The sequence below is a fragment of the Monodelphis domestica genome, chromosome 3 (assembly GCF_027887165.1).
Source record: "Monodelphis domestica isolate mMonDom1 chromosome 3, mMonDom1.pri, whole genome shotgun sequence".
Taxonomy (NCBI): Eukaryota; Metazoa; Chordata; class Mammalia; order Didelphimorphia; family Didelphidae; genus Monodelphis; species Monodelphis domestica.
In genome coordinates, this window is record NC_077229.1 from 259707675 (window position 1) to 259724193 (window position 16519).

General features: G+C 33.2%; 1 protein-coding gene across 1 annotated transcript in view; it reads right to left on the reverse strand.

The window, feature by feature from the left end:
• Positions 1-16519, reverse strand: part of TWSG1 (twisted gastrulation BMP signaling modulator 1) — a 63764-nt gene that overhangs the window by 13020 nt on the left and 34225 nt on the right. Inside the window, exons 3-4 of the mRNA XM_001364879.5 lie at positions 15716-15815; positions 1837-2103 (exon numbers count right to left, since the gene is read on the reverse strand). Of these exons, the coding sequence (XP_001364916.1) occupies positions 1837-2103; positions 15716-15815 (367 nt within the window). The remainder of the gene's footprint in view (positions 1-1836; positions 2104-15715; positions 15816-16519) is intronic.

The following is a 16519-nucleotide window of genomic DNA, read 5'->3' on the forward strand; positions in this document are numbered from 1 at the left end:
CTATTCCCCACTACCCTATCCCCTTTCTTTTATTACTAAATTATTAAACCACTTGATAAAATATAAAATTACAGTCAGATTCAAATTGAAGGAAGAACAAAGAAAGAGAAGGTGGTGGTTTGGGCTAGCCATTAGCCTTGACTAAACAACGAAAGCCAACAGGGACTGCCTGCCCGCCAGACAAGGGGGATTTCTGGGGGTATCAACTACCAGTCAAGCTTTGAAGAGTAAACTCCAATATTCTCCAGAAGACCACTCAAAGAGATTGGTCTAGTCATCCTTGACCTAACCTTACCCAAGGTTACCTCTCTTGTGGGTTGAGTGTGAAGGAATTACAAAGACAGTCTCTCAGCAGTGGGTTACCTCTCTCCCTTTACCTCACCAGCCTCCATATTCCCTCTGTCCCATCACCTCCTCCGTTCCTTATCACAAACCTTTCCTTATCCCTTGTACCTCAATCCTTATAGTTTGCATATGCTAGGAGACTATTGTGGAGCTGAAAATTCTTAGGGGGAAATAGTCCTATCTGCACCCTTACCTTCCATCTTGGAGTCAATACTTGGTATTGGCTCCAAGGCAGAAGAGTGGTAAGGGCTAGGAAATGGGGGTCAAATGACTTGCCCAGGGTCACACAGCTGGAAAGTGTCTGCTGCCAGATTTGAACCTAGGACCTCTCATCTCTTGGCCTGGCCCTAAATCCACTGAGTTACCCAGCTACTCCCCATAACCCTTTTTAAAAGGGAAAATGTTACTTATTTAGGAAAGGGAGGTTTGTCTGGGAAAGAAAATAAACTTCATATAAAATTTTGATTTGCCTTTTTGAATTCCACTGAAGGAAGAAGAGAAATTTTGCTTAAAGATCTAATAATTTTAGTAGTTAACACTGTTTTAGTTAGGTAAAGTATTAATATCAATAAAATAAAATGGCTATTAGTGAAGGGTAAAACAAAGTCAAAGTTAAAAAAGTTACATTATTTATACATAATTTCAAATTTTGAGAAATAATAAATTATTCTTTTCCCATGAGGTAAATAGTGAATTACATTGCAATGAGGAATCAAATTCTAAATATCAATTTGTTTTTCATATACAATGATGAAACTCTTTGAGAAGATTCTCTTAGCTATTCTCTAAGGTCCCTTTCAAGACTACTAAAAAGGTGGCACAAGTTTTTGAACTTTAGGTATATTAGTGATAAAGTTCAACTCTATTATTGATTATGAGCAGTTAGGCAGTGCAGTGGATGAAGTGCTGGGCTTGGAGACAAGAAGAATTCAAATCTTGTCTCAGGACTATTACAAGTGTGTACCCTGGGCAATACTCAGGACTATTACAAGTGTGTACCTTTTTGCCTTGGTTTCCTCATCTGTAAAGTGGGGATGAAAATAGAATCTACCTTCCAGTGTTGTTGAGGGTATCAAAGGAGAACAAAAGTGTTCTGGGACTTTGTAAGTACTACATAAATGTTAGCTATTATCTATTATTAATTTAGTTTTTATTGAATGATCTGTAGAGAAAGCAGGCTGGGATAAGGATTTGATTTGGTGAGGAAATTTAGAGCCAAATACATGTCTTCAACCTTTTTTCAAAGTACCTCTAATCACAATATTATGATGTTTTAACAATTATCAAATGTCATCTTGAAATGGTTCCTTAACTATTCAGGGACCATATATACAGAAAACCAGTAATTATTTAAGACTTCAATTCCCAAAACAAAAAGATGAGTGTTTAGCCTCTCCCTCAACTTTACTTCTAATAGTAATCTGCATGTGTGCTTTGTTGAATGGGCAAAAGGATTTAACCTATTTAATTGTAAAGAAAACATCTAGTTACCTTTATCATTGGAATATGGCGAATGGACATTGTTGCTAGGAACAGACACATTTTGATGGTGTGGTTGGTTCACAGTTTCTAAAAATGAGACCAGATTCTCATGATGGGAAAGTTCTTCAGCCACAGGGAATGAAACAATGTTCCAGTTCAGCTGAGTGCCTCCTTCTGTTAGAGCACGGAACAGAGATGGGATTGGTTCATGAAGCTCTTCTACGGTGCTCTTTGAGGTGGGAGGTGTATCACTATAATTTCGTGGATTGCACATACCTAAGAGGAAGAAATAGAGTAAGTGATTTGTTGAACTTTTTTTTTAAACTAATGGAATATCAAGAATTTTTAATGTATCACACTAAATTTCCAAAGTTCAACACTTGAATATCTTTCAGTGTTATACTTTCAAAATTAAATGATACTTCATTCTGTTCAACAATCAACTAGATTCCTTTCTTAACAGCGCAACACCTTTCAAAGGAGACTTTTACCACAAGGTCGAATTTGACTCACTGACCAGTTCCTTACACATGCAGGTATTAAATAAATGTCTGTTGAACAAAGCTTTAAGGCAAATGTACTCTTCCTCTTCATCAATTATCTAAATAAAAGCACTAAAAGGTAAGACAAATTTGATTTACATATTTCCTAAATTGATAGGATAAAAAGGTGGCAGAGGCAAGGAGGAATGTTGTTTGACTATCCATTACTTATGTATTACTATGTGAGGTAATGAAGAGAACAGAAATGAAATATAAGGTCTTCCTTGATAATGTCTGTGCATATTTAAAATTTAATACATGGAGCATAATAGAAAAATATGTAAACTACTTAAAGGCAACTTTATTAAGGTTTAGGCTACCTATGTCAGACAATGTGGTTTAAGATTATGTATAACATATGTTTTGTATGATAATACATGTATAGCCCAGATTGAATTGCTTGTGAGTCCCAGGAGTGGGGAAAGAAGAGGGGAGAGAAACAATGTGGATCATATAACTTCAGAAAACTGATGTGGAAATTTGTTATTACATGTAATTGGCAAAAAAAGGTATTATGTATAATGAAAAATGACTATTATGTTATAAAGTATAAACTTAAATTCCTTAATTGTTCTGGGAATACATTAGGCGTTAAATATTATTATAGATAGGCAACCAGTGGAACTTCATTACAGTGGAGTTTTATGATTACTTGCATTTGGTTGTAATGTAATAAAAATGTTGCTTGGGGGTGATCTTTTGTTAGACATGCCTATTAACTTGTCTTAAAGGCAGTAGAATTTAAATCTACAACAGCCCTACAAGAAAAATTGATTATTCATTCCAGAATGTTTGCTCACACAAAAATTAAATTTCTTATTAGTTAAAAGAAAATGGGTTTGTGAATGACAAACTATACTCTAGAGGCCCACAACAGAGAGATTATGGCAATTTTGCTATAAGTCAAAAGGTAGTTCAGAACAGAATCAAATACACAAATTCTAAGAAGATGATTCATTTGTAAAATGAAGAGGCTGGACCAAACCATCCCTAGGATCCCTTTTGCAATGCACATAAAATCACCAAATATATAGTTTTAATATATTGATGTAAAAGCATGGTTGATTCATGTAATTATGTTTACTAATTATATTTACATGTTGATTTATTTTACAAAGCTACAAATTGCTGTTAAGTTTAGGGAAGCTAAAACTCCATTTTCTTAAATTAAGTGAAAAAAATGACAATAAAAGAGAAGAAACTATTATCAGTCTTACAGTAAAACAGAAGTTTTATGATTTATGGAGTACATACCTTAAGAGTGTCAAGCACATATAGAGGGGACTAATTTCTTAAAACATTTTTACTGATGCTTTTGTTTCTACAATAGATTTCTCACTGTTATCTTTTCTACCTCCCCTCAAAGGGGTAATCTCTTATAATAAAGAATTTTTTATTTTCATTTTTTAAAAAGACTAGCCTTCCATTTTGCTAAAATGTAGGGGACACTCAAAAACCCAATTCTACTCTCACAGACTGTTTCTGACCAAAGTTAGTTTGTTTTTCTTTAGGCAACCTGATGGCCCTCCCACTTTCAGAAGGGCTCACCATATTAATATTGAGCTTAGGGCAGACACCAGAGCAACTTAGCCCGATGTAGTTCAGAACTCCCAAACACCAGCTTTGACTTCCATAGTGGCAAAGTCTAAAGGAGTGTGTCATTATACCCAGGGGAAAATTGAAAAAAAAATAAAACAAAGAAATGAAAATTTTAAAAAACGATTAAAAAAAATCTGACATCATATATATTACATACTCACAAATACTTTACCTCCAGAAGAAAATTGGGGCAGGTATCTTTTCATATCTCTTTTCGGGGTCAAACTTGTTTTTTTGGTAATTTTGCAACATTTCTTTTTGATTGTAGGTGGTTCTTACAATCAAAATTTATAGTTTTCCTGACTCAGCTTACTTCATTTACATCAATTCTTGAAAGTCTTTCTTCAATATCTATTTTTTACAGCACAGTAATATTTTATTACAATCGTGTACCACAATTTTTTATTCCCCAATTCAATAGGTCATACTTTGTTTCTAGTTTTTATTATCATACACACCCAAAAAATTTCTACTATAAACATTTTGTTGCATAAGGAGTCTTTCTTTTTATTAATGAAATTCTTGATTCATATACTTTACTATTTTATTTGCATAATTAACTAAAGTAATTATCTTCTGAACTCTCTACTCTTCCAAACTTTCCTGTTTGGTTCTGAAAACATCTTTCCATTATCTCAGGTTTATAATCCTGGTTTTAACCTCAGTTTTTAATTCTCCCTCAGCCCACATACTCAATCAGTTTACAAATTTGATTATTTCTACCTCAACATTTCTTGAATTTGACCCTTTTCCTCTACACAAATGATCACCTTAGTTGAGGCCTCCATCATCTTCAACCTACCAAGATTATTGTGACAACTTCTTAATTGGCTTCTTTGCCTTGAGTTTCTCACTACTCCTAATCATTTTATATACTGCTGCCAAAGAGTTTTTCAAGTGCCTTTGCTACTCTAATAAATCCAGTGACTTCCTATTGTAAACATAAAATAATAACTTCTCTGTTTAGGTTTTAAAGCCCAATACAATTTGGCCCCAACCTATCTTTCCAGTCTCCATGGACATTATTTTCCCACTCACACTTTGCAATATTGCCAAACTAGCTTTCTCTTCTGTTTCTCACACATGACCTTCAATCTCCCATCTTTGTGCCTTTGGGCCTGAATTGCATCCTACCTACTTCTGTCTCCTAGAAATCCCTTTTTCTTTTCATATGCAGCTCAGGCACCATTACTGAAAGGAAATCTATTTAATCCCTCCAATTTCTAGAAACTACCTTCCCAAACTGCCTTATGTCAACAACATATATATATATATATATATATATATATATATATATATATATATGCATATAATATATATACTAGTTTAATATTTATGCTGTGAATGTTTTTTATGTACTTATTATATCCTTACTTTGAATGTAAGCTCAAAGCAAGTAGGGATTGTCTTATTTGTTGTACTTGTATCTCTAGAGCCTAGCACACACACAGCAGGCACTTAATAAACATATGTTGATTCAGTGGCAATTCCAAATTGCTTTCTGGTGTGACATAGTTCCATCAACAATGCACTAAAAGAGGCATTAATTTTCATAAAAAGGTGTAAGGAAGGAAAAAGGAGTTTAATTTTCTGAGCCATGGCTGTGAGTAGTTTCTTCTTGTGACACATTTTTATAATCTTCATGGATTTCTGAAAATCAAATTTTTTATCTGAAATAGGAAATCTTGCAATTATGTTGCAAAGAGAGTGTGCTAGTTCAAATTGCAATCCTACACCATACTTTGCAACATTTGAAAGTTGTAAGTATGCTGCTTCTTCCAAATTCTGGTCAAACTGAATGGCAAAATTAGTATCACTTCTAACCTCCTTATTCTGCCTCTGAATCCAAGAGAATTCTAGCAGCAATGAAATGGCTAGGATAACAACTCTTCCTTTTTAACAGACTTTAATTTTAATTTTTTATATCTGTAAATCAAATGACCTATTAGAAATCCAATATTTCCTATGCTGAATAAATTTTTTCTACCAAAGGATATTATAAATCTGTCTATCCTAGGACTCGGAGGATAAGAGATTTACCAATGGTTGAAGTCAATAGAGTAAAACTGAAAATTTACAAAAGTAGTTCATTTTGCCATGGCCATGTGCTAAGAAATGACTGATTCAGATCTAGTGATTTAGTAAACTGACTCTTCAGTTTTCTGTAACTGGATCCAAAATTCATCATCATCATCATCATCATCATCATCATCATCATCATCATCATCATCATGTGTGGTGCTCCTTATGCATCTAATATGACTTTAAGATACTCAATTGTTATTGTTTTGGTTTTTTTTTCTTTTTGTTAAAATTAGAGTTTTGTGAGTCTGTTTTTTGAACATGTTTCATCCAGGCTGACTGTTTCTGACTTTCCTAAAGAGTGATGCCCACAACTGAACACAGAACTCCAGGGCAGAGTAAAGCAAACTTTTAATGCAGTCAAGGAATAGCATTAATTTCTTTAGTTTCCATGTCACATTGTTGACTCAGTATTGACTTCTTTTAAGACTAAAATTCAAATTAATTAAAAATTATTGAAAGAGGATTTCTCAGACAGATGCTGCTACTTTTTGAAGTACAACAAAGATTGTTGTAAAAATAGTCTTCCAAGATCCACTAGTCAAACAGATGGGATTGTGGTTATATTACCAGAGGCAGGACATACCTTACTGAAGTACCTCAACCAACAACAGAGAAGCAGCATAACATATTGAAACAAAGATCCACTTTTCTGGCTGTGTGAGAATAGAGGATTTAGGATCCTACCCTAGAGGGCACCACAAAAGAGTAGTGTTAATATGAAATTTCAGTTGATACCACAGTGACCTTCATCTTTCAGTTTTGTTGTTTTATAACTTTTCCCTTGTGGGTTTCCTTTTTACCTTTTTTGGGTACAGCTGTAAAATATTTGGATATAGGAATTGTTGTGTTCTTTTAAAAATTATTTATTTAATTCATTAAATTAGAATATTATTCCATGGTCACATGATTCATGTTTTTCCCCTTCCTTCTTCCTTTCCCCTCCTGGAGTTGACGAGTAATTCTACTGGGATTTACATGTATCTCTGAGGAATTGTTGTGTTCTTCTTACAGCCTTGATATTCAGGGTGGATTGTAAAATATAAATTTTTGTGAGATTTCAAAGATTGTTTTGATGACATTATTTGTAGGCTTTTAAAAGTGGTTATCACATGAGGGGAAAAACTACTGCATCAAAAAATAACTTGTAATAAATATTTTGCATCAGTTTGCAAAAAAACAAAAAAACAAAACCCCCCAAACCTTGAAAGTTTAAAATTGTTAACAGTGGATTTGGATTCCTTTTAGTTTTCATAAGGCATGATTATACTCAGTCCCTAATAACTCACCTATTAAAACTATTATATATCAGTTTGAGGGATATAGTTAAGACAGATATTGAAATAATCTATGGAGATTTTGATCTAATTTAAACCTGCACTGAATTGTTGCAATCCTTTTCATAGGACAATTTCATTTGTGCAATTTAAACACCATAATTTAGACATGCTTTTAAAAAAATACTCAAAGAAGAAAAAAAGGAAAAAATACTCAAACACTTCACTAATATGTTTATATTTGTGGAATGTATGATATAAACATTTCTCTAAAATTCAGAAAGAACAATCAGATATAGACATAGAAGTGGGCCAGGTGTCCTCTCAAAGTCCTTGCCAACCTTGCAAATCTATAAACTGATAATACCAGTGAAATATATTAATTAAAGCATGCAATAAAGCTAAATTTTAAAAATCCAAATAAAATGAATCAAAGAAGGGTCATTACTTTGGTTCAAAGTCCTTAGTTTACCATAGCAAAAACAAAACCATAATCAAATATTTACACTATGATTCCTAACTCATTTTTGTGATAACAAAACCATGATTCCTCTAGGAATTTTCAGTTTTCTAGTAACAATTTTTGGAGATAAGAAGGGTTCACAAAATCAAACAGTAGAGGATGATGATCATAATGCACGGTAGATAAATATCTTATTCAAGGAAATATTCCTTCATTATTAATGGACAGTGATTACAGTTTCTTTCTTTATTGGCATAAAAATAAAAAAACAGTTTAGTTTGAAAAAAGTTAACTGGAAAAATTATGTAATATTTTATATACTATTAACATGGAAATTAGATTTTGATGATTCCATAGCAAAAGGGATTTTTAGCACCTGCCCTTGATGAAAATATAAATCCTTTAGGAAGAAAAGATTTTATTTCCATTCCGCAAAATCTAGTGACTCTGTCCTAGTAGCATAGTTCATTGTATACTGCTTATCAGTCTTCTAAATCAAAACATAAATATTAAAAAGGGGCTCCAAATAAGCACATAAGATTTGAGTCTTATGTATCCTTAAGTGTATGTCAGTCTCACAATTGTAAACATCTGGATTGACCATATGTTTTAAGCAAAATATATTACTAAAAAAACTCATAAAGAATTAAGTCTTGGCATACCAAATCTGACACATGTTGTCAATCAAATGCAACTTTTATAGTAGTGTCACTGTGAAGGAAACATGAACTAAATAAAATCATAATATGCATAAATTTTCTTAAATAAGTTAATTATAAAATGTATTGTGATACTTTAAAATGGAAAATAACATTTCTAAATATTATATATCAACATGAAATAATTAATATACTGACTTTATATTTGTATGACATACATATATACATACATACATACATACATACACGGATTTATAGAGTACTTTATTCTTTGGGGGGTGGCTTTTGAAAAATTAACTTTATTTCATCTTCATGAGTATCTACTTTTTCTCTTTCCCAAATGCCTCCTGCCTGAGAGAAACAAGATCCCAGTTACAAACAGGTATTGCTAAGCAAAATCAATTCTCACATCAACTATGTTTTAAAAAAGGCACTCTGCACTCCTGAGTTCACTACCTCTATTGGGAAGTAGGTAGCATCATGAGCCCTCTGGAATTGTGGCTGGTCATTCTGCTGACCAAAGTTCTCACATTTTTCAAAGTTATATGTTATATATATACATTGTTAATGATTATTTAAACCATTTTTCTGGTTCTATTCACTTCACCCTGCAACAAACTGTAATAGTCTTCCCAGTTTTCTCAGAAGCCATAATTTCTTAAGAGTACAATAATATTCCAACACATTCATGTAGCATAACTTATTTAACCATCCCTCAATTGATGGGCAAACTCAATATTCAAATTATTTCTACTACAAAAAAAAGAGGTGTTAGAAAAAGTTTTTGTACATACAAGCCTTTTCCCTTTAATTTTGTTGAGTGTATAGACCTAGTAGTGGTATCACTGGTTCAAAAAGTATGCAGAATTTAATAGTTTAATTCCAGATAGCTTTCCAGAATAAATGGACCAATTCGTAGTTCCTCCAATAGTGCATTAACTGTACTTCTTTTCCTAGAGCTCCTCCAGTATTTGCCATTTTCCTTTTTTTTAAATCAACTTTGCTAGTCTAGTGAGTCAGAGGTGTTATCTCAGTTGTTTTAATGTGCATTTCTCTTAATTATTAGTGAGTTAGAGCATTTTTTCTAATAGTTATTGAAAGTTTGCATTTGTTTTTATGAAAACTATACATAGCCTTTGATCATCTATCAATGGGGGAATGGCTACTATTCTTATAAATATGACTCAATTTTCTGTATATCTTAGAAATGAGACCTTTATCAGAGCAATCTGATACAAAGATTCCACCCCCACTCCCATCCCTGGTTTTCTTTCTTTCTTCTAATTTCAGCTGCACTGGATTGTTTGTGCAAGAACTTTAATTTTAGTATTTAAAAAAAAGTTTTTTTTTAACTTTCTGTTAACTTCTCTATCTCTTGCTTAGATATGAACTCTTTCCCTCTCCATAGATCTGACAACTTAATTTCTTCCTTGCTTTTCTAGTTTATGATTTCACCTGTATAAGTCATATACTTATTTGCAGCTTGTCTTAGCAATGATGTAAGATGCTAATATGTAGTACCTAGTTCTAGTCTGCTTTTTAGTTTTCCCAATGGTTTTTGTTGAATAGTGAATTCTTGCTCTAATCTTATCAAGAGCTAGGCTACTGTTTGCTTCATTATAATGTACACCTAAATTGTTCCACTGATGAATATACTTCGTAGTCTGTACTAAACTGTTTTGATGATTATGGCTTTTCAGTATATGAGATCTGGTACAATAGGCCCATTTCCTTCTCACTTTTTTCCCATTAAATCTTTTGATATTCTTGATCTTTTGTTCCTACAGATGGATTTTGTTGTTATTTTTCCCCAGCTCTATAAAGTAATCCTTTGGTAGTTTGATGGATATGGAAGTGAATAAGTAAATGTAATGTGTATTATTTGAGTGATAAATGGTAACTAAGATCAGAGCTAATTTAGTATTTACTAATTTAGGTAGCATTGTCATTTCTTGTTATATTAGTTGGGTCAATTCTTAAGGAATCAATATTTCTCCTATTATTTAGATGTGTTTATTTATGTAAATAGTGTTCCATAATTGTGTGCATAATACTCCTCCTATGTGTTTTGGCAGGTAGACTCCAAGAAGTGTATACTGTATAGTTATTTCAAATGGAATTTTCTCTTTCTAGTTATTCCTGCAGGATTTTGTTGGTAATATACAGGAATGCTGATGATTTATGTATGTTTGTTTTATATTATACAATTTTGCTAAAGTTAATTATTTCAAATGGTCTTTTGGGCGACTCTCTAGAGTTCTCTAAATAAATTGTCACATCATCTGCAAAAAATGATTATTTTATTTACTCTTTTTCAATGTTTATTCCCTTAGTGTCTATTTCTTGTCTTATTGCTATCACTAGACTTTCTAGTCTTATATTCAACAGTAGATGTGATAATCAGTATAATCAGTTTAATACTTTATATCTGATCTTATTGGAAAGGCATTTAGTTTACTATCACTTACAAATAATGTTGGCTCTTGGTTTTAGGCAGATATTATTTTTCACCATATAGAAAGATTAATTTACTCCAATGCTTTTCTAAATATTTAGTATTTTTTAACAAGTTTGGATAGTGTATCTTATTTCTGCATCTGTGGTTATAATCATGATTTTTGTTGTTCTTGTTATTAATCTAGTTAATTAAAAAAATTTCTTACTATTGAACCAGCTTTGCATTTCTGGTATAAATCTAGCCTGCTCACAGAATATAATCTTTGTGAAATGTTGCTGTACTCTCCTGGTTAATATCTTATTTAAACATTTTCCATCAATATTCACTAGGTGTACTGACCTATAGTTTTCTTCCTATTTTGACTTTCTAGTTTAGATATTAAGACCAAATATGTACCAGAGAAGAAATATTTTGCTCTTTTTTTCCTATTTTTAAAAACAATTAATATTAGAATTTTTAAGCATTTGATAGGAATTGCTTGAAAATTCAATATGATCCTTTTTTTAAAAATTGGGGGATTTAATTTGTGACAAATTCCTTTAATCTGAGCATTTTATATTTTTGTAAATGTTTGCTCATTTCATTTAAATTTTCTGATTGCAGAAGATCTAAGAACATAAAATTGAGCAAAAGATCTAGTAACTTCTTTTATTTCCTCATTAGTGGTGAACTTCCTTTTCATTTTTTATACTGGTTATGTTTTTTTCTTTTTTTTTAGTCATTAACTAATGGGTTTTTTTAAACCCAGATCCTAGTTTTATTATTTCAATGTGTTTTTTTTGTGTTCAATTTTGTTCATCTCTCCTTTTATTAACCAGGATTTCTATTTTGGTGTTTAACTGGGGTTTTAAATTTGTTTGTTTTCTAGAATTAAAAAAAGGTTGCATGCCCATTTCAATGATCTACTCTTTCTCTTTTATTAACAGGTTTAAGGATATAAAATTTCCTTAAGTTCGTACATCTACACATGACTACATTCCCCAAATTTTAGTGTGTTGTTATTGTTGAGTTGTATCCAACCAAATCTTTGTAAACCATTTGTAGTTTTCTTGTCAAAGACACTGGAATAGTGTGATATTTCCTTCTCCAGCTCATCTTACAGAACAGGAATTGAGGCAAAAAGTGTAAAGTGGCTTGCTTAGGGTCACATAGTCAGTAAATGGGGCATGATCTGAATTTGGTTCTTTCTGATTTCTGACCCAGCACTTTATCCACAGTACCATTTAGCTGTCCCATGGTTGTCATTACCTCTAATGAAATTATTGACTGTTTCTATCATATTCAACAATCTCCAGAGGTCTATCATATTTAAAATTTCTAAATGTCTTTTCAAGTCCTTCATTTCTTTTGCATTTAGTTGGTATTTTTTAAAAAAGATTTATCTAGATCTGACAGGGATACACTAAAGTTCTCTACTCTTATAGTTTCATGGGAGGAAGGTACAATTATTAGTCCCATTTTACAGATTAGAAAACTGAGAGCGGATTTAAATAATTTGCCTAAGATCACAACCCCAGTTCTTTGATCCATTGATCCTTACATGGCAGGGTTTTAAGGTCCTTTGCCATCTTGGTCCTCCTACTTTCAACTCCAGCTTGTTAAGATTTTTCCATTTCCATAAAAATATAGCACCCATAATCCCTTAAAATTGTCTTTGTTTTAATTATCAAGATTTTTTAATCCTTCTCTTTTCCCTTGAAACAAAAAACCCTCCAACAAAGAAGCATGGTGATAACAACACAGACGATCACATTGGCATAGCTAAAAATATGTCTCTCGTTTTTATATTAATTTATCAGGAAGTGGTAGCATTCCTCATCAATGGTCTTTTGGATTCTGAATTGATTTGTGTGTGTGTGTATTAGACAGATTTTTTGGACAAGTTGTTTCCGTTGAAAAACTACTGATTTTAAAAATTAATAAATTAAAACTTCCTTGAAACAAATGGTCTACAAAACAGTTGTTTCCTCCTTAAGTTTCTATGATTCACTGTAATAAATTACCTAATCTTTTAGTAACTCAAATGGCCAGCTGAGACAAACAGTTTTGAGACCATTCTTCCACTACTGATTAAGCCTGGGAGTGGCAGGGGTAACGAATATTTATTTAGCTTTCTGGGCAGATTTTGTTACCTTGCCAGCTCGAGCAGCCTTCTTGTCAGCTGCCTTGATGACACCAACTGCTGTGGTTTGCCTCATATCACAAATAGCAAAATAACTCAGAGGAGGATAATCAGAGAAGCTCTCCACACATACAGGCTTGCCTGGAAACATGTCAACAATGGCAGCATCACCAGATTTCAGGAACTTAGGACTGTTTTCCAGTTTCTTACCAGAACAATTTCGTTCGGCAAACTTGCAAGCAATGTAAGCAGTGTGGCAATCTAGAATAGGGGCACAGCCAGTTCTGATTTGGCCTACATGGTTCAGGATAATGACCTGGACATGAAGCCAGCTGACTTCATGGTGAGCTCATTCTTACTATTACCAACCATGGCAGACATCTGTGACAGATATGTTCTTGACAATGAAACCAATGTGATCTCCAGGCATAGCCTCACTCAAAGCTTCATGGTACTTTTCAACACACTTTACTTTAGTTGTAACACTGACTCGGGGCAAAAGGGGACCACCATGTCTCGTGCTGATGCCAGTCTCCACAAAGAGAAAACAGTACTAACACTACCAGTTTTGGAGGAGTAGGCACAGTTGGATGACATGGGGGTAGGATGCAGTCCAAGGCTTCAGGCAGTGCAGTCCCATTGGCATTGCCCTCCTTCTGAATGACTTTCCATCTCTTGAACCAAGTCGGATTAGAGCTTAGCTCCAGTATGTTGTCAATATTCCAGTCTGCAAATGGCCCCAAAGCTACTGTGTCAGGGTCGTAGCTAGTTTTCTTCATATGGGTACTGGTTTCCGTTACAATTTCCTCACATCTCTTCTGGCTGGTGGTGGTGGTGGGGGGAGTTGGGGGAATCTACTTCATTGACACCAAAAACCAGTTATTTCACACCCAGTATAGAGGTCAGAAGGGCACGCTCACAGGTCTGCACAGTCTTTGAGATAACAGCTTCAAATTCACCAACACCTGCAGTAACAACCAGGACAGCAGCGTCTGCCTGACGTGTGCCTGTAATTAAAGTCTACATTTGTAGACAAGGTGGCCAGAAGTGGTGGACTTGCTAGAATATAGGTGCCCAAGGACTACAATGTTAACGTGAGGCTTTCCCTTGCCCAATTTTATGGAGGTTTAATGAAAATAAAATTTTCACAACTTATTTTTTGATGGCAAACCCACTGTCATTCTGGGCTGATCTTTGCAGCAGTCAGAAATGGACATAATGTCTTCCCTAGCCTGTACTTGTGTAGCTAATTTTTTGAAGTGAAATTTAGGGCTCAATACTGATGTCTACAAAATTTTGTTAAATGAAGCTAAGCCTTTTGTTTCAGTTTGCTGTCACCTTTTCAGATGGAATACTGCAATCCAGCGTATCAACCAACCTTTCTAGCTTTGTACTGTCAAAAATTCCAAGTGAATAGCTAACTATGATTATACTTGTAAAATTCTCCTATCAAATCACAAGGAAATCTGAGAATGTTATATTAAGTACTTATGTGCAGAGCAATGTGTAAAGCTCTGAGAAATATAAGTTTAGATTTATAATATTTTGGCATGAGGGGAGAACCTAAATCTTTCTAAAGTCACTCTAACTCCCTCAGTTTACAGAAGAAAAAACTACACCCTAGAAATATTGAGTTAATTCTTGTCTCTCTTCTTCTCTGCCTGACACACGTTCTTTTTTTTTAGCTCAGTTCTACTTCTATAGGCCCTATGCCCATTCTGCTTACTCTTTCCTTCCACTATGAACTTTATTGTTAACAAACTCTCTGTCACCCTAGATTTCTACTATCTTCTGGCTCTCAAAGAAACATTACTTTCAAAACCTGAAGACATTTCATTTCTTACTGCCTTCTCCAAAGTTGACTCTCCTTGCCTTATTTGCCCCCAAATAGACTGGGCTAAGGGGGATCCAGTCAGTATATCCTTTGTTTTTCACTGCCATTTCCAGTCTTTCTTTTAAGCCACCCAACTCTGAACACCTTTTCTTTCTTCTGTTTTTCTTTTGGGAATCTATCATTAAATTCTCGCTTTTACCTCACAAAACAAACAAACAAAACAAACAAAAAAACCTTTGTTTTTTTGCTTTACATTTATTTTGCTTATTTGTTGGAGGGTTTTTTTTTTGTTTTAAAAGGGAAGAAGAATTAAAAATAAATGTTTGCTATTATGTGTACATATATGCTGTTAAGTATAAATACTCTGTGTGTGTAAAATCTCAGACTACTAGCTGTGTAAATATTACAAATAATTTAAAGTTGCCCCCAAAATATAAACAATTAAGAAAAACAGATTGCTAAAATGATTGTTACTGAGTATGCGTCTCATTTTGCATCGAGTCCATCACATCTCCATGATAAGGTGGGTAGCAAGCACACTTCATCATTGGTGCTCTGGAATTATGGTTGGTTAGTTACTGAAATGATAAGAATCCTTACATCTTCCAAAGATCATCTGTTATCTAGATCTATTACAAATAAAGTAAAAGAGTTTTATGGAATGATTTTTAAGTAGTATATTATTGAATACTGGAAAAAGTTATTGCCTGAGACTGTAGACTCTCAACTCCAGAAGCCTTTTAGTTTTACTTATAAGGTAAGGAACATGAACTAAAAAAACTTGTAATTTTCTTCTAAACCAAAATATTGTGACATTGACAATATCAATAAGAAAACCAAATATCAACTTACCAACACAATCACAGCACTCATCCCAAAGAGTGCCCAGACAAAGCATACACTCCTTACAACATGAACAATTTCCTTCACCAGGTCGACATTGACAAAGCTCCTGGTAATAGAACATGAAGTTAAGACTTTTTAAATATAATGCTTACTACATACATATGCATTAACACACAAATAACTATATCTTGAAGCAGTTATCCTTTAAATGAATTAATCTTTTTTTATTTTTTTAAAAAGAGAAAACCATTATTTGATTTTATTTCTTTAGATATATAGACATAGAAGTATTTCCAGTTCCATGTAATGACTATATATTAGTAAAAAATTTATCTTTCCTCAACATCAATTCACTTGGACAACTAAGATGTTTGTATCTGAACTGATGAATTTTAAGAAGATATTTTTTCCTTGTTGAATTTATGCTAGAGAAATAGGATTTAATTTTGTAGTTAATTATTGTACCCATTCCAAAATAATAATAATAATAGTACAAAACCAAAAAAATCCCTCTCTACTTTAAAAAACCAGTAGTTTGTCTTGAGTTCTACTTTATACCCATCAGATTGGTAAAGTTTACAAAAGAGAAAAATGGCATATATTGGAGGAACTGCATGAAAACAGGCATGTTAATACAGTTTTGGTGGAGCTGTGCTATTCATTCTAGAAAACATTTTGGAACTATGCCAATAAATTACTAACTAGTCATTTATTAAGTACTATATGCATAATATGTGCCAAACATTGAGAATATAGAGAAAGACAAAACACATTCCCTATTCCTAAAGGGCTCAAAGGCCAATGGGTGAG